The following is a 19289-nucleotide window of genomic DNA, read 5'->3' as shown; positions in this document are numbered from 1 at the left end:
AAAAAATCAAACAAGATGGAGCACAGGAAATGTTATTTTTACTGTGAAAGAACTTTGATGCTGGACTTTCCCCTGTGAATGAGATTTAAATCCCTTAAAATTTAGCTCCGTTTCCTCTTTGCTTTACACCTGTGTAACAACATTTCCCTGAAGTCACAGACCTATTACAAGAATGAATATGTCAATTTCTTAATTACACCCACGGAGCAATGATATCTTGCCAGCTTCTGTCTATCTTTGTCACTGAACATATCTTGAGATCACCTCAAGGTCACCAGTGCAGTAGCAGTGGTTGAATAGGGAAAAGTCCTGCACCATTCAGGTCTCCAGGAGTGAAAGGGTGTTGGCTGAATTGGTGCCTTCTAAATTGATGACTTCTAAATCCATTTAGGTTTCAAGGTCCTGAGTTGTTTGTTGTATGTACTATTTCTTCAGATGACCGAGTCACCTGACATAATGTGGCTGGCAATGAAGATCCATTCAGGAGGGCACACCTGGTGTTCTTTGGTGTTCTTTGGTCTTTTTTGCTCACCTAGCACTGACTAGTGCTTGTATAAATGACCAATATAAATTGTTCATCATTCAACTGCCATTAGGGCCAGGGGTAGTTATTTGGGTATTTTTAGCAGTTGTATTTCTTAGGCTGGGGCTCCATTACTGCTTCTAAATGAAAATTAGGATCTGTACTGGCATTTGAATATTTTTTCCTAAATTTTCAGCAGCTACAGCTTTTTCTTACAGTTGTTATAAGAGGTAAAAGCCCAAGTGGGTGAGTGTAATAATGCAAACAAAACCAAATAACTCATAGCTGCAAAACTGAAATTCAGCAAGAGAGAGACAAAATCAAAATATGACCATATGGAAACTCTACAATGTTGAAAATGTTTGTTTCTTTAATTTTGAGAAGGAAAAGGCAAAGATTTGTAAAAACCTTGATGAAAATATAAGATAAGCAACAAAGTAAATCACTGTAATAATTCTACATACACTTTATTCAAAAAGAACCCTTCCAGAAAATATATGCACTTGAAAAACATATTGTTTGTGGAAAACTTTGGAAATACCATCAAGTTACTTAAATATACTGCTGCTCTTAGGTTAAATACATAAAACCCATGGTATGGATTGAATCTATACCTATACATCCAAATTTATCTCTTAAATTAGTTTGATTATCATAACACCCTATAAGAGACTGTAAAAGCCTAACAGCAGAGGCAGATCCTCTGGCATTCTTTAAAACTGGAGCTCTTTCACCCACAAATTTAACTGACCTTCTTTCCCCCTGTCTTTCAGAAACTACAGCTGCAAATGCCATCTGTATTAGCAATATAACACACTGAATGACAGTTTCATCCTTTATCTGAGCTATTGGAACAAAGAATAAGTGGTTATTAAAATTATGACTGACTTTAGGGGTCAGTAATACTTGGCATTTATGCGAGACTTATTCTCAGAGAGCAGAAATAAACTCCATAGGCAAATGCCAAATGCAAGCTCACCCTCCACTGGTCATGGCTAATAACCTGCCCGTCACAGCAGAGGACAAAGGGTGGCTGTACAATAGAGCAGCCAGTCACCAGAGATTTCCCAGGAAGCTTCACACAGCAGTGCTAGGCAGACTTGTGAGAAAGAGAGCTGATGTTGCGTTCCAGTACATATTAACAAGCTGTCTGGCCTGAAGTGCTGAATCCTGACTCCATTTGACAAACACATCTCCTGTTGAATTCAGCAGAAGCTCAGCAGGGGTCAGTCTGTGGCTCAAACAGGAGGGCTAGTCAGCAGACAGCTATTTAAAAGTGATCACACTTAACAGCTTTGCTGTAGTCTTCCTCTTTTGCCTTCATCATTTTGGAGTTCACAAGGTCATTTCACTAATTATAGTGACAATCCATTTACCCATGAAACACTTGTAGACTGAGATGCCATTTCAGATACAAGGATTATGGTTACAATTGCAGAAGATTCGATGATTACAAGCAAGTTAAGAGGAAGGAAGCAGGGAGAGAGGGAGAAGAAATCAAGCAATGCAGAGATCCCTGTTTCCTTCTTTATTTGTTTACACTAAACTATTTCTATTACACAATGTAGAAAGAAAATTATTTCCAAATGTTTCCATTTTGCAGTCTGTTTTTCTACAGCTGTAATTATTTAAGGACATAGGCACAGTAACTTCTGTAAGGAGGGGTAATACTCCCTGTCAGCTGGTATAGAATCTAATTTTCTAGCTATACTGATTGATCCAATAAAGGATTCCACCTCTACAAATTTTGTCACAGGAAATTGACTGATGACTATTATTCTCTAATAAACTCCAAGCCAAAATCTCACATGTGATTTCTCAGCAGGAGAGGTAAAAAATAGACTTGACACCCTTTCTTTTCATTTTGCTTCTGGGCTAAGACATGCTACTGATTGCTTTAGTTTTATCCTAGGGTCACCCTTTGTGTTTCACCAAGGATGCCCAAGGAAATCCAGCTCCCACTGGAAAAGTTTGGCAAATCAGCCTTTCCTCTCTGCAACACTTTGCCTCTAACACTGGCCACCAATGTTCAGCAGGGACAAAAAGTACATTCCATACCACATTTACCATGGTTCTGCCCCAGACTTGTGCTAGAGTAAGTAACATGCATCTGCCACAATCAAAGATAAAAACAATAGCATGTTCAGGCGGTCAACATTAAAAAAATAAAAAGCTCCTTGAGAGAATACAAATAGGAGTTACAACATAAAGACTGACAGTCCCCAGAGCCTCCACATTACTAGAGCAATTGCCTGCTACAGGAGTGGTGATAAAACTCTCTTCTCTAGCCTGAAAGAGGCTTGAAGGCCTCAAAATCAACTACAAACAGAATCAGAAAATATGGTGTGTGGAAAGAAAAATTTTATTAACCTACCCAAAAAGTCTCTCAGATAGGCCACTGAAAATAGGAGCATGCAGTACTGAGTGGTTAGGAAGAAAGTATTTTGTTTGTCCAGACTAAAAAACCAAACAAATCTCTAAGTCTATCCATGCCTCAGCCACACCATGACAAGCTCGCTGAGTTTTCTGCCTCCAGCCACCAGCAGCCAGAAGTGCAAAGCTCCTTTCTTGATGGCCACTTTCCTTTTTCCATTGTTGCTCCCTCAGGTTCAGATAACTGTCTATTTTTTGGAGGAGCAGAGCTCAGACCAAGAATTAAAAGTCATTGTAAAGGGCAGCTGGTTGTACACTTCCAGTACAAGAACTTTGTTCAAGCAATAAAACATTTAAATCCCTCTTGCCTCATGTGCTCTGTGTGTTGAAGAATCCCTAAATTTAAATTAAAAAACTAAAACATAATAATCACATTAAGAGTAATTAATGTATTCTATCCCTTTATCACAAAATGTGTTTTCCAGGTGGTGAGGCTTTTTCAGCTAATTTAATGTCCTATTAAGAGTATTCAAAGTAAGGATTAAAATTATAGTGAACATGGGGAAATATCAGATTTAACACCAAAACTTGTAGATACAAAGATTTATAGTCTGAAGTTTTAAATAATTGTTCAAACTTATAAGAGACTGTTCAAAGCTGTAATTGAAAACTTCTGGAAATATTTATTATATGACCCATACCAAGCATGGTAAGACTTGTAAAAGTTATTAGAGTTGTCAGCTTAGCACATAAAAGTCAAGACAATGTCACAGATATATCTCTTCTGTGTATATCACTATTGGCAAATTGAATTTAGGAATTTATAGGAATGCACTAGGAATTTGATGATTTGTTTTACCTATCTCCAGAAATGTCATTCATGTAAGTATCAGCAGCTACTATAATGGAAATTATTAAAGAGATAAAAAGCTGCAGAACAGCTGCAACTGTCACCTCCCTATATCTCTCTTTCAGACCTTCTGTTTGGAAAGTCTGTCTTTCATCTTGCCTTTCCTCGTTGCTTTATACAAAGCTATGTTCAAACTGGGAAAATTAGAAATAATTTCTAAGTCAAACAGTGTCTGAAATCTGTCCACAAATCGGTTCTCATTCTCCAGCCTAAATTTCATGGCCCACAGAATAACAGTATCATTCTTGCACAAGTGATCAAAAGTTAGGAGGAGTTCATCTAGGAATGGATGGTGGTAAACTACATCAGCAGCCATAATGTAGTCAAAGTGACAGGAAGACCTGGGAAAGTTCTTTTCCAGATCAATTCCCCAAGACAACTCCTTAACACAAGGCTGGTGTTTGCATTTCTGCTTTGTATTTTGGAGAATGTTGTACTGAAGGTTTCCCAGTAGTTCTGGCAAATCTGTGGCAGTCACAAAGGCACCTGTGACACAGAGAAAACAAATACAATATTTGAATATACATCAACTCTTGAGTAAAAGTCCATTCACAAAAGCCACTGCACAAGGAACTGATTTTTTCAGGTAACTCTCACTGAGGGCAATAAAAAAATGAAGATGTTTACAATATCTCTTAAATATTGTGTTTAAAATATATATTTGCTTCCTCGTAGTTCTACTCTACAGATTGCCGTCTAAATGCAGCTGGTGGGGAGAAAACAGATACTTACTGTATCTTGATACCACATTGGTTAAAAGCAAAGTGGCTGACTAGGAATTGATGAATACCAACTACTGAATCCAAGAAGTCAGCATGAGATATAAGCATTACCTCAGGTTCTTCCCTTCTCACACAAGAAGCTTTCTCAGACTACCAAAAGCTAAAGTTTTGTAAAAATGCAGAACCCACTGACCTGGATTTCTCTTGATGATGAATAGGGTGCCATGAGAGAAAACACAAGAATGTCTGTAGCAGAAAGATCAAGCTGCTGAAAGAAAATACTGAAACACAAATGGATAGAACTGGATAGAAGGTGACCTGGCATCCAAGAGCTGTTTGGTCAAAGGAAGGGGATGCACTGGTCATACTTACATCTGGCTCAATCTATTTGCCACTGATACCCTGCAAAGCCACTAATTTCTTGTTTTGATCCTTTATTGTATCAATACACACCCAGGGAAAAAAAAAAAAAAAACACCCTGCAAAGCCACTAATTTCTTATTTTGATCTCTATGTTTAATGACAACATATCTACTGGGACCTTCTTTATTGTATCAATACACACCCAGGAAAAAAAAAAAAAAAAAAAAAAAAAATACAACAACAACACCACACCAAAGCACGTTTCCAAACAAGCCTTTTAGAATTTACTGTTTCTTGCTCTTGGAAACTTTCAAACAACAGCTTCTTAGAAGGACCAAACCACATCATTTGTCCTCCATTATTCATCTGAGAGGTGTTTCCAAGAGCTTAAGAGAAATGTCACATACTCACCCAGCAAACTGGCTACTATGGAGACCAAGCCAGTTCCAGCTCCAATTTCAATCACATTTTTGTCAACCAAATTGCAGTGTTTAGAATTAGTTTCCAAAAAATAACACAGAACAAGAGCCTGTAGGGGAGGAAATCCATGAACATACTGAACAAAATAATGAACTAAATCCCTTTACTAAATATGAATTGTCATTTAAAAGCATGCAAAAAAATTGTTGTCTGTTCAAATGAGCAATATTCATTCAAACACAATTCCTAAAGGACCACAGCTCATTATGTTCTTTGGGCTCTATAGGCCACAAAATAAATGCTACAAAATGCCCCCATACAGGTCTGTGAATTATTACAGACAGAAGGAGCAACTACCATTAGATAATCTGTCACAAGATGTAACACGAGTTGTAAAATTCCGGTTGTCAATCCTTGCTTATAACTGGACTTACTTCTGATTGAGCGAAAATGTGTCCTTCACAAAAACATCTTGATGTAAAGACTGCTTCTGAGAGAAAATCCATGACAATCCTTGTTAAGTTCTTCCAATAGTCAATTATTTCTGGCAATAACTAATTATTGTAAGGGTTCAAAATGGGCAAATAGATTTACCCCCTTTTCTTCTGGTTCAGTTTGTTTGCAGTTTCTATTTGCTTACCTTGTTAAGCTTAGCAAAACTTCATAGTAAATATAGCCACAAAGAGCATTTACAACAGACTCCTTACACATGTATATATAATGTGATTAACTGATCAGTTAATCTTAAAGCGATTAAAAATCTTCAGCTTTTCTGCCTTACCTCACAATGACCAGTAAGTTTTACTTCACTGGTGAAATAGAAATTGCTAATTTTACTTCTCTCGTAAAGATAATTTCCATATTTACTTCCATATTTTTTTCAGACTTTGATAGCTATATAATATCCAATGACAAATAAGATGATTGCTCTATGCTCTCACAATACAGATGACCATTTGGAAAGGCAATCATTAGCGGCCAGCTCCAGCACAGCAAAATTAATTTTGCTTTTAACTAATTATGAATGAGAAGAAAAGGATCAGGGGGACTGCTGACCCAGTGTTAACATGCTAGAAAGTAAAACAAAGGGTTTTTTCCTACCTCTTAATTTAGAGCACAGAAGAGGAGGTAATCCAAACTGACATATATCATTTAATCAACAGCACTTTGATATAGAGATCAGTCTGTGAGGACCAGGAATAATTAAAGTCAGGTTCCTGAAGACTGGGTCTGATATTTGACATTATATTGACATTATATTTGACCTTATATTAGGATTTCCTCTTAGTTACATTAATTAATTCCTATAATTCCTTCCCTCAGGGTTTTGCTGTATTCTGTTGTAGAAACTGGCTGGCATAATCAAAGTTTCTGAGGGTTAAATCAGAGAAACTTTGAAATCTGCATTCCTTTCCATGAAACATGCAGAAAATTTATTTTCCTTAAAGTCCATGATTTTGTGTGAATAATTGGTAGTCAGCCAAACTTTCCATGAAGACACACACTGAGGTCACCAAAACATATAGTACAGATGACTAGTCCAGGTCTCCTAAAACCAGAAACATCATTTGGACTTCAAAGCAGAAGAGCAGGACAACTATCTTCAGCTGAACTATGGTCATACTTCTAAAAAATTGTATGATCCTAGGAGGCTCAGGCAGTTGGGAAAGAAATGGAGCATCCTGGGTCTCTCCTTTAGGGACAAAAATTTCATCATGCATTGTGGCACCTCCCTGGAGATTTCTTTCAGTACTTGTATGGTGAAAGCATTGATAGTTCTTATATCAAGAGCCAAGGAAAATTGTTCTCTCCAACTAGATTTCCAGCTGTTTAAGATACTGAAAGCTCCAGCTGAACATTTTCCCGTGTCTATGTATTAACAAGGTAAATTTGTTCCTTACATGAGTAGGTTGAATAGCTTCTGTGAGTGCTAACACCTTGTGAGTTCATATCACAGTTGTTTCTGCAACCTGGATCTGTCTGCTACACAGCCATCTGCATTTATAAAATGTATAGAAATGCAATCATCATAAAACTGCCATATTTCTTTCAAAATATGCTGGTAATTGGCTAATAGGATTAAAAGCTACTAGCAAGCAAGGAGGGGACACAAAATCATACACCTTGGGTGATTGAGGCATGCACAAGAAATACCAAGAAAGTTTTGAGAAACATAAGTCCACACAAAACCAGGTTAAATTCAGGTTTGGAATTTGCAGAACAGAGACAGAGAAGCACAGAATTATTTCCTTGGGTTTATAACATATTTAAAAAATATATTTATTATACAAAACAAATACTAAAATGTTAGAATGGCTCCAAAAATGAAAAATAACTACACTACAAAAATATGGTACCGATGGCCAGACGACTGCCCCGTAACAATCAGTGGCTTCTGTAATTCTTATCTCATGGCCAGCAAAGTGAAAGCCTTCCCAGGTCTTATAAGCTATATGATCAGGAAAAAAACGCCTCTCCATGATTTCTGCAACTATCTGTTCATCTTCTTTTTCCCCTGGAAGCAAAAGTATAAAATGTCAAAGAGGCTGAGTGGACTGATAATAAAACTACCAATTCATATTGAAAAGATTATTTGGAAGCAAAAATATAAATTATATTAAAATACATTTCACCATTAATGGTCAGCATGGTACGCAGCTATTCTCCTGAATTCTAATTGAAATTTTCAGTGTGTGACTAAATAACTTCTTTCATGTTTCACTGAAGCAGCCAAGTCCATACAAAGTAAAGAAGGGGTATGTTAGCATACACTGTTTTCCATTTCAGCAACCCAAATGAAAATTTTAAACTTCTTCTTCCCTTCAAGAACAGATACCCTAGTATAGACACTCACAGCTTCATGCACCTGGATTTTTCATTATTCTCCATATCCTTTTACCATTCACTTTCCCCATATTCTGGTTCTTTCTGACAGTAAACAAAAGGAGCCAGAATATCATTTATAAGTCTGTCACAAGACTTGTGAAACAGATCCTAGCAACACAAATTATGACAGACAGGAGTGAAAGCACTCGTGTTGTCAGGAAAGCTTATCCACCCACCCCAACAGAGCCCTGTCAGAGGGATTCTTTCCAGCTGGCTTGATATCCTGAATGCCATCCCTGTTGCTAAGCAAAGAATATTTATGATAACTAACAAAATCCTGGATAACTGTTCTAACAGAAGAGGATTCATTCTTTTTTAGCGGAACACCAAGATAGTTTCAGTTTTGCCATCACACAAAACTGCACCACAATGTCAGAAAACAATATGTAAGTGAAACTGTCTAGAGCATTTTCTTAGCAAAGTCTAGATTCATTCCAAGATTTCACAGGAATTTTGCTTTCATAGCCAGCTATGGTCTGTTGGCAAAAAAAAAAAAAAATTGGAAAAACGTTTGCAAGCTACACCTTCTAGAAAGCATGCTAGAGATTTAGATAACCCAGTTACCATCTTGTCCAAAGCAGAGGTTCTGTATCAAGCCTGCAGTTCCTATCAAAATCACAGATATTAATTTTGGGATCTGCTTGTTCTGGAAAATTAAACCTTTTATGCTTTCATCAACATAAAAGACTTTGCTCTACTGAAGATTCTTCACATTTTCTTCTCCCTTGAATCACTGCTGTCACAGGACATAATGACCTCAAGTGTTGTCATTTATATTGCCATATGCCTCAGTATTTTTATTGTGATAACTTATGGACAAAGTCTCCCTTCCTTCCTTGGGATACAAGGCCTAAGAACAAAAGCATGGGTGAACAAAGAAAAAGATTATACCAGACAAAAAGACATCATGAAACTGCTCAAACTTATTAACAAGTGCTGTGAGCTTGTAACTCAAATTTCAGCATCACAGGAAAATAGAGAATAGCAGCAAACAACGAAGACAAACCAAAAATATCTGAATTTGTTATGTTGATATTAAGACACAAAAACCCAATAAAAACTGACTAACCAACCACAGTACTTGTAGAATTTATTGCAGGGGGAAAGAACCCTAATCATGGAATATAGCAAAATTAAAAATAATATCATGCATATACTACTGGGGAAAAAGTTTTGATAAATTTTATTAATATAACTAAAATAAAATGCCCAACATTGAAACTATGGTATTTTAACATGTTGGGAAACAAGCAGTATGTGTCAGCCTCTTCAAGCCTCTGATGTTAAGCTGGGAGAAAACACATTCATCACTGTGCCTGTAATCAGGGAGCTCTTGACAAACATGAGCTAAGTGCCATGTTTATGGGAAATGCTGTTTCAGGGCAAAATTAGTCTTTCTCTTATGAAAGAAATAATAAAAAGCTGTCTTATTACACATATCATAAGTGTATTTAATAGATCATCCTGTTTCCAAGCATACTAGATATAGCCTGCTTTTAATTTCCTCCGATTGCTTAGAGCAGTCTGATCTTGTTCTGTGATCATTACTAGCTGTGGAAGTAAAAGCTATTCTATTACCTTTCAATTACAACCATTTTTCTTGATTTTCCTCCCTTGACATCCGTTTTGGATCCAATTTTGTTGAGAAGCTGGTAACTTATTAGGTCTTAACTTATAAAGCTCCTGAGAGAAGATCTATAAAACTTTAGCAGTACTACAGCTGCCCCTCTAGCACTCAATAAACATTTCCCCCCTATTCCCTACAGGATCAGCACAATTTCTACTTCAGGTTTGCATAGCACCTACACTTACAGAGTTTGTAAGCCACTGCTCTCTTCCTGAGCACTGTCTGTACCCCTGAAAGAAGAATCCCAAATCTGCTGATCAATAACACCTCTTGAATTTTTGCCCATCTTATCCTTTTGGTAATCTTCCAGGTGGCTTATCTGGAGAACCTTATGCTTTTTTTTTTTTTTTTTTTCTTTCCCTTTAAGAAAACACTACTATTTTGAAGAATCAAAATAATATCTGTTTCATCAGAGTTACCATATGTTAGACAAGGCCCAAAGGAGAAACTTTATCAGAAAAGCAGGATGTTAATGATCCTGACTAAGAGAGCTGAAAAATAAGGAGTGCAGAGTTTTAGTCAGATTCACTTATTTCATACAAGTTTCCCTTTGAACAGCAAAAAACACTCCTCTGTTTGCTGCTTCTTATCTTTCAGAACAACTTCTTGTGGGAGTGCACAAAAGGAAATGTTATTTTTTTCTGTAACTGCCCTCAAAGCACTGAGAGTAGAAAAATAAAGAACTAGTGGGAAATCTTTTAAGTGACACAAAAATTGTTGTAAGAGTAAGTAAAATCCAAGTGAGATGAACTCTTTTAATATCTGAAAACATTAAGGAAATTCTGCTTGTACTTTGATCATACTAGTTCCCAAACAACAGGTGTAAAAAGCTGAAAGGGACTTATTCTCCTGAAAGTGTTTACCTCTGTGTTAGTGAATATTCTCTTGCTTAGAAAAAAAAGCCATGAAATTATGAGTCAATGAATGGACTCTAATGAAATTTTAAACAAAAAGAGATTACTCATCAGTAGAGTGGAGTAGGATAAGAGAAGAGGAGGTTTGACTGACCTGGCTATAAATTCTTGTAGGAATAGAAGTGCACAATGGGCATTTCCAGAAATACTACTGAAGCACAGATATTGAACCATCAGAACTTAAAAGTCTGCCAGGATTGGCTCCTCCCTTCTTCACAGAGCCAGAAGAAGTCGAACACACAGGTTGTGTTTGACAAGATAGGCTTGCCCTCACCCTCTTCTTTGATGTGGAGAAGTGTGGAAGTGGTATACACACAGAACTATTTTCTTTGGCCTACTCATCTATTTGCATGAGAAACCACTGGAGTTTCTAGTGCCAGAACCTTATTTATAGTAAGATGAAGCAGTGTGGTCTATTCAAGGCAATATATAGAAACTGAGATAATTTTTCTTAATGAAACATAGTGAACTCCTTTGTCTTGAACTTGTGTACAAAAAGTGCCCCAAATTCTTCAAGAATATCTTTCAGGTTCTTAAGACTTTTTGCCTAATAAGTTAATTACTTACAGTGTTCTTTGGAATATTTTAGATAAAACATTGATTATTGTGTAAGTCTAACATCTTTGGAGCATGTTCCATGAGTTCCCTTGATTTTACATTAATAACAGGACTGAGGGAAAACTTCATGTACTGTTGACATATCTTGCACTGAAATGAGCCTAAATATCATTCTCAAAGGCTAAGCAACTGAAATGCAAACAAAGTTTTCCAAACAGATGTACTAATCATGTGGAAAACTGGAGTTGTGAAGTCAGTAGCAGATTAGTTAGAGAAATGTGTGTGAAGCTCCAAAATCCTGTGTAGAAGATTTCGCTGACACATTCACGCATCATGTTAAACAAATGTTTATATGCATAAAATGTTATACGTTAGAACAAAAGCTAAATAAACAGAATTATGTGACTTCTGCTAAGAGAAAGGTGAAGAAGTTCTTGAAGTAGGGAAGGGAAAGTAAAAAGAAAATAATGGGAAATAGACCAGGTCAGAATGGAAAAAATTTTAAACTGCAGCATCTTTTTTTATAAAAATGAAGGCAATCTTTATGTGCACAATTTTGCTTAGAATTAGTAGAAATATTGCCTGTTTAGAAACAAGATACATGATCAGTTATTTACACCACTTGTCACATAAAATCTAGATACCCGAACTAAAACATAGCTAAAAAAGTTAAAAGACCCTTCCACCATAAAATCTGTGAAGAATATACTAGCACTCAATAGCTCCGTTTTCAAACTCATTCACAAAAAACACATACAGTAACAAAACATACTCCAAGTACTTTGCTAGTGGATTAGAAGAAGAACTCATTCAGAAAAAATATTTTCACACATTGATTCATGAGAACAGCCTACAGGGAAGAAAAAACATATTAGTCTCTTTTGAGTGTTGGCCTGACTCAGCTTAATCTCAGGAGGTCAAATGGTGTCACAGCCCAATGTCATAAGGAAATACGATCCAGTCATCTGCTTCTCTCCTGCTTTGATGGATTTTCTCCAACTGGCAAAAGGAATGAAATCCAAGACTTTAGCATGAACTTGCCCTGACAAAGTTCAGCCCTACAGCAACATATTCTCCCATCTTCAGAAGCAGTATACTCTCACCTGTAGAGGTTAGATTTAAAGTTTACCATTTAGCCTTGTCCTTACAAATATTTTAATACCATGCATCAACATGCATGGAATATGGTTCCTCTATGACTTCTCAGCAACTGCCTCTGCAAAGGAGGACTACCTGTGCTGATGTTATTCATTTAGAGATGCTAGAAATTTTCTAAGAGATTCCAAGGATTCATAATACTCAGGACTTTTCAGATCACTCTGGACACACAGGAGTGGAGTCATCCAAACTAAATATTTAGGATGTATTTTATTTATGTAATGTGGAAATAATATATATAATACATACTGTTTATATTTAAAAGATATATTGTCACTATCTATATATCCCAAAGTCAAGAGGATACCTGCAAAAAGATCAGTAAGGGAACAAACCTGCAACTAGTTCTGTGACTGTAAGAGATAACTGGAGAAGAGTTACATTGCTCCACTGATAGAAATTATCCAAAGGTATCCCAGTAATTCCATATGGGTATTTCCAATGTCTCACTCCAAATTTATCCTAAAACTACATAGAGGTCACAATAGTAGGACTCTGGAGTGTCAGAATTTTTACTGAGCTACTGACATGTCAGGATCAGAGCCCTAGTCCTACAAGCAATCCAGATGGCTCTGTGGAAACTTACACAATCCTGAATCACAGCGCAGTCCCTAAATTTCAGGCATCATCACGTTAGTATTTTTATTTTTCATTCCACTTATTTCTATTTCTTATTTCTATTTTATTCCATTTCAGCCTAAGGGCTCTCACAGGAAAGTGTTAGGAGGGCAAGCGAATTGTGCTCTTCACAGAAGTCAGATGTAACATACACCTTTCTAAGAATATAAAGCAAAGTACCTTTCCAGTAGGTCTGAACTGCACAGTTATTTTTTCCTTACTTCATCCCTACCTACAGAAAGGGATCATCCTGCAAGTGTAGTCATTCCACTACATTCATTACAAGCTCTGTCTGCTGAAGTGATAGCAATGAAGGAGTCTATTATATTGATTAATCCGAGAGTCCACGTCAGGGTAACAAAATGCTTGAAACTTTATACTTTGAAATGCAGAAATACAAAACTGCAGCCCACAGGCAGACTCTTCTCAGCCAAGAGACAAAATGCACTTAAGCCCAGAGCATGAGGACACAAGAACAAGAGAAGGGTTTGCTCACAATATCCAGTCAATGAAATTACCCAGGTTTGAGAGGTGTGTTTTCAGTTTCAAATTTACAACACTGATATCCCAGCCCTATCCAAGTCAAAAGTCATCTAAAAACCATTAAATGGCTGAAAATAGAAGTACTGTAGTCATTTTATCTCCTGAACACATAATGAATTCGTTTGCCAAGTACTTCCCTTGTTACTTCATCATGGTTGTCTGTCATTGAAAACATCTCCAAGTCCAGGCTCAGAAGCCATTTACTTTCTAAAAATAATTAAATTATGTCCATTTGACTGCAAAGCAGACTCTGTTTTTAAATTAGATGGTCTAATATACATTATAAAAGGCAGATAACTTCCTGACAGATAGGAAGAGACCTAAGAAAACGCTGTCATTATTCAGCTACCACTAATTCTTGATTTCTAAAACATTCCTTTGTATAAAGGACCTGAACACCAACCCATGCAGTCATACCACTTTTCTTATGCGGAAGTTGAGATACATTATTTGTTGTCAAAATGCAGCTACTGCAAAGACTAAAGAAGTGAAAATAGGAAAGATGGGCACATTGTTGAGGCGGAAGAATAAGTTACTGATTTCCGTACAAAGGTCACGTATGCCTTGATTATTTGAGTGTTGCCTCCAACCTCTCTTCTATCCATACACAAGAAGTTTTCTCATGAGTTTATGTCTCCGTCTCTCTGGGTGCCTCCCAGTGAACCCCGGCCAGCCCCGGGTCGGCAAACAGCGGGGGGGCAGCCCCGAAGTGACCGACAGCGGGGGGACACTCTCTTGAGTTTAGCCATGTCTTAAGCAAAGATAGTGTGTCTACTTACTGAGAGGAGAGAAAGACAATAGGGAAGTGTTAAATTAATAAGATAAGCCAGCAGGAAACCAGGACTGCAAGAATCATGCTAGAAGGATAGCAAGCAAGGAGAAGTCCAACTACAAATTGGGCACTCAGTTGTGAAGTGGCTGACTTGGGGTTCATACTCGGGTCCCAGGATGTTTTTCACATTTTATAACAAAGTCTTTGAAGTCAGTAAAAAAGCATCAGTGCAGAAGAGAATGAGAGAGATGAGAAGTATCTTTAGAAGTAACCCAGGAAATATGAATGACTACCACTACCTCCTTCCAGCTGAATTATCTTAAATTGTAAGTTATAGGGTTAGGTTGCTTTTCACTTGGCTAGATTTCAAGTATGTCCCATTTAAGGCACCGCTCTGGACTCCACCAAGATGCTTTAAATGATGGCAGGAATTGCCATCAATTAGGACATCTGTCAGGCAGGGCAAGTAGAAGGAGTGTGTCCCTTCTAAAATGTCAGGATTTCCGAGAAGGTTACTAGGTCAACATTTTCTCAGATTTTTATGGATTAAAAACTGAGCCATGGCCAAGTGAAGTGAGACGATGGACTGTCAAGGACAAGTACACCTTGCAAACTTATTCTCCTCTTGTCTCAGAGATGATTCTGTGGTGAAATTATTCTGGAGTGAATTTACATAATGCAACTAGGGTAAAGTAATTTAGGTTCCCAAGAAATTAAGACAGGAGTGGTAGCATCTGGTCTCAGAAACATTTAGCCAAGGAGAGTTAAAGCTAATATGAGAAAATATGAGGAAAGAGAGACATCTAACAATACAGGTGTGGAGGACTGATTGTTTAAAGCCACAAAAGGAATGATCAGACTGGGTGAGGACTGACTTGTAAACTGAGAACCAGTAATAATAGGAATCATGAACAAAAATAAGGAGTTTTAAACTGGAGAATGTATGACAAGTAAATTAATAAACAAATGGGAAGGCACCAAATATAAAGAGCTCAGACTGTGAGGGTGGTGCAACACTGGAAGAGGTTGCCCAGAGAAATGATGGATGCCCCCATCCTTGGAAGTGTTCAGGGCCAGGTTGGATGGGGCTTTGAGTGACCTGATCTAGTGGAAAGTGTCTCTGCCCATGGCAAGGGGTTTATAACTAGATGGTCTTTAAGGGCCTTTCCAACCCAAACCATTTTGTGAATCTATGATCCTATGACTGAGACTTGCAAAGAAACCGAACTGGAATAAGAACACTGAGAAACAGATACTGAGACTGGGCAGGTGGAATAATGAAATAGGAATGGGGAAAGCAGTAGAGAAAGAGGATGAGAACAAGGAAGGCACAGGCTCAAAGTAATTGAGCAGGAAAATCTCCATGCATCACATTCAGCACCCTTCCACCTCCAGAACCTGGCACAGAATTTAAGTCTGTAAAGATATCCAATTCATGCCTCCTCATTCTCTTAGACTAATGTTTATAGACATGGAAGAGAACTACATGGCTCTACACAGACCACAACTCAGTTGAGATTTTACACAAAAATACTATGAAAAATAAAATAATTTTTCAAATGTCCTCCTTTTGCATCAGCTGTAGAACATAACTAGACCCCATCGCAGAACATGTGCATTCGTCCTAATACCTTGTCTACTCTTGGTAACCACTGAAAAGGGGACAATTTATGAAGCTTTAGGATTCTCAAAGATGCGCAGCCACAAAAGTACTTAAGAGAAAACACTGCCAACAGCCCCTGAAGGTATTTGAAGGTAGGGTCTGAGGCTGTCTAGACAGAAATCAGGCTTGTAATAACCAATTCTCCTAACTGACAGCCCGTAAACAAACCTGTCTGAAAAGTTTGATCATAGTCACAGCTTCATTCCTTGGAACCAGACACAGGCAAATAACTGGAAGACAGATTCCAGGCATCAGCAGGAAGCTGCCAGGACAAGAGTATGCAGGTATAACACACTTGAAATACCTCATGCATTGCTAGCATACTACAACAGTGCTATCTGTTGCATTTTCTGTACAAATGCCATAAACAGAGTTCCTCAGAAAAAAATTAATTAGAAAATAGCTCATTGTCAGCAAGACACTTTGTTCCTTATACTTAATAGTATTCTTAAATGCAACAAGGAAACATAGTGAAATAAGAAACACTTTACCCTCTTGTCTTTTGAATTCTCTGACCACTTGATTTTGGAGATGATTATGCTGTGATGATGTCAAATCCATACTATGCCACAAACCCTAGGACAGAGAAACACAAGTCTGTTTTAATAAAATTACTTTATTTCTTCTTTCACACATAAGCTTAATTAAAAAAAATTACATGTATTATGCTACAATTTACTTCTATTGATAGTAAAGGCATGAAGACACATACGTATCAATATTCAAGGCATAAAAGTACAAGACACAGCAAACTAGTTCAACTGTTATATTCTCACAGAGGAAAAAGAACAGATTAAAAACAAAGAACTAAACCAAAGTTTTGATTGATGTTTACATCTATTTTATGAAATTAAAATCAATTAAAATCAGGTTTGGTAGGCTTATAAAGGACTGAAAGGAAAGGTAGAAACAAATCCTCAAAAGAGAAGAAAAATTGCACCAATGTGATCTAATCTTGTTTGAATTAATTGGCTTGGAAGGGAAGGAAACAATCTAACAGTAAAAGCTGGACATGAGAATAAGGGAGCAAGATCTGCAAATAACATGCTGAACAGAAAGAGTATGTGCCTATATGAACAAGCAGCATGCTGTAGAAAAAAGAAGTAGGAAAAGTGGGACAGAGGACAATGCCATTTTCGCTGTCTGCCGAAAAGCAGACAGAAAACCAATAGTCTCCAATTCTTGATATTTTACAATCAGAAAGAACACTGAGTGCACAGAAAAAAAAAAAAAAAAAAAAAAAAAAAAAAAACCAAAAAAAAAAATATGGTGCAGTCTTGCTCTTGACCAACGCTGATTGCAGATGATTCAAGAGGACCTGAAGGACAAGCCACCCTCTTTTAACTTCAGTACTGGGGATTGCGACAGCACATCACCCAAACTAAAAAAAAAAACCAAACTACAAAAAAAAAACCACAAAAAACCAAAACAAACCCCCCCGCCAAAAAAAAACACAACACAACAAAACAAAACAAACAAAAAACCACCAAAAACCAAACCTCACACAATGCTTCAATTATTTTTGATATTTTGATACAATTTTTAAATGTCTACTCTTATGTGGAAATTTTTGCCAGGATGGTTACAGGCAGCATATAGTTAATAATCTACATATGTCTAAACACCCAGTAGTGATGCAATTAAATAAGGCAATAACTAAAAGAGTATCTCTCCATAGTGAGATCAAAAAATAAAATGAAAGAATAAAAGAAAGGACAATCAAAATAAAAATATATTCTGAACATGAAATTGTCCTCACAGTGCAAAGTCTTAGGCAGGTTTTTCTCTTGAAACTTCAGGATCAAGAGGACAGTATGGAACAGCCCTCTCCTGTTTGAGAGGATGCACCTTACTCTCTTGACTTCACACCACAAAAGACACACAGGTTTAATGTTTAATTTTACTATTACAATACCAGCAGCCATTATCTGTCTGTAGGTGAAAATAACTTAAGGGCTTTCTACAAGTCACCATAGCACACAGAACAAAAATATTGCCGTTTTATTTATGTCTAGACATGAACTTATTAATAGCAACATCATTAGACAGGCAACAGAAAGATACTCAGTGGGATTCAGTCTTTGTATGCCTCTTCAGAATAACAAGTGGCATAAGAAACTACAGGGATATTAAGCAGAAAATGTTACACACATTCATCAGCTTGTTGTCTATATCAGAAGTATTAAAAATGACAGATTTTCTTCTCATTAGAAGACAGAATAAAAGGTAAAATCACCCTACAGGACAAAGCCTTTGTATTTTGTGGTCCTCTGCATTTTTTATGTCATTCTAAAAATACCCTGAGGTGCCCTGAACTACACAGCAACCTAAAATAGTCCAACATGGGCATTCAGGAGCGCTACAAGCAACTAAACAGCGCTGAGCAGCTCAGTTACACCTTTTTAAGTGAATTATATAAACTAATTGAGCATAAAAGACAGAGACAAGCGAAACACCACGGGCATCCCCCGCATTTCGGTCAATGTTACCAGAATCTCTCACAGCTTTCCAAAGGTGGTGCTCCAGCAGCAAAGTCCTTGTCTTGCCGGTGGCTTCCCCCGCTGACAGCCGCAGGCAAAGGCGTGTTCTGAAGGCTGTGTCACGCACTGCCAACATCATCCCCACACCGGGAGCGATCACAAACCCCGACAGCTGCAGCCCAAGCACAAAGAGGGCACCACACTGCCCTTACGTAAGGGAGCAATTTTGGAACAGCAAGAGACACCCCCTCCAGGGAGCTGCAAGCACAAAGCAACCAACTCGGCAGCACGGGTTACTAAATAAATAGTGGCAGGGTGTTTGCAACTCCTCACTGGTACTAAAAAGTAACCCAAGAGCACAAAGCCATTCTTCAGAGCCAAGAGAGTCTTCCAGGAGAAAAATTTACCAAGGCGAAGGGGTGCTTTTGCAGCTGTGGCATAGGAATGCATGCTCCCGTTGGAATGCAGAACTGTAACAAGGTACACAACCCTCAAAATCCTAACCCCACGACACTGCTGTCACCCTGCAAAATTACAAACATACCACTCCTCCATATCCCAGATGTCCATTCATTCAACATATCGCAAACACTGTCATGGGACCAAACACAGGTATCTAAGACTTCTCTTTTTCAGACTGCAATCAATTCAGAACAGGAGCCGTCTCTCACTTTACACATTTTTTAGAAAAATTAGACTTCAACCTCAAATGGGTTTTCTAGGTGTTGCCAAAAAATAATAAATTATTGTACCAAAACA

At 37.5% G+C, this 19289-nt stretch overlaps 1 protein-coding gene across 2 annotated transcripts; it reads right to left on the bottom strand.

The window, feature by feature from the left end:
• Positions 1-974: 974 nt before the first annotated feature.
• On the bottom strand, positions 975-18715 carry LOC121345986 (protein-lysine methyltransferase METTL21E-like). Of its 2 annotated transcripts, none has more exons than XM_041423376.1 (5): positions 18553-18715; positions 16542-16626; positions 7669-7826; positions 5303-5420; positions 975-4292 (listed from the first exon to the last, which is right to left on the bottom strand). In XM_041423376.1, the coding sequence occupies exons 1-5, from the start codon at positions 18667-18669 to the stop codon at positions 3868-3870; spliced, it is 903 nt and encodes a 300-aa protein (XP_041279310.1). In that variant the 5' UTR covers positions 18670-18715; the 3' UTR covers positions 975-3867. The 2 variants fall into 2 exon arrangements, with proteins under 2 accessions (XP_041279310.1, XP_041279311.1); XM_041423377.1 differs by having other exon boundaries at positions 18540-18682.
• Positions 18716-19289: the final 574 nt, after the last annotated feature.

This window comes from Onychostruthus taczanowskii, unplaced genomic scaffold (genome assembly GCF_017590055.1).
Source record: "Onychostruthus taczanowskii isolate IOZ18803 unplaced genomic scaffold, ASM1759005v1 scaffold77, whole genome shotgun sequence".
Classification (NCBI taxonomy): Eukaryota; Metazoa; Chordata; class Aves; order Passeriformes; family Passeridae; genus Onychostruthus; species Onychostruthus taczanowskii.
The sequence above is the reverse complement of the archived record's forward strand: the minus strand, read 5'-3'. Positions and strand labels throughout refer to the sequence as shown.

Excerpts from the sequence above, each read along its gene's own strand:
- LOC121345986 (XM_041423376.1), bottom strand. The coding sequence starts at position 18,669 with ATGATGTTGGCAGTGCGTGACACAGCCTTCAGAACACGCCTTTGCCTG. Across the intron at positions 7,827-16,541 it reads AGAATTCAAAAGACAAGAGG|GGGAAAAAGAAGATGAACAG; the intron begins GTAAAGTGTTTC and ends TTTTGCTTCCAG. Across the intron at positions 5,421-7,668 it reads GGGCAGTCGTCTGGCCATCG|GCTCTTGTTCTGTGTTATTT; the intron begins GTACCATATTTT and ends CCTCCCCTACAG.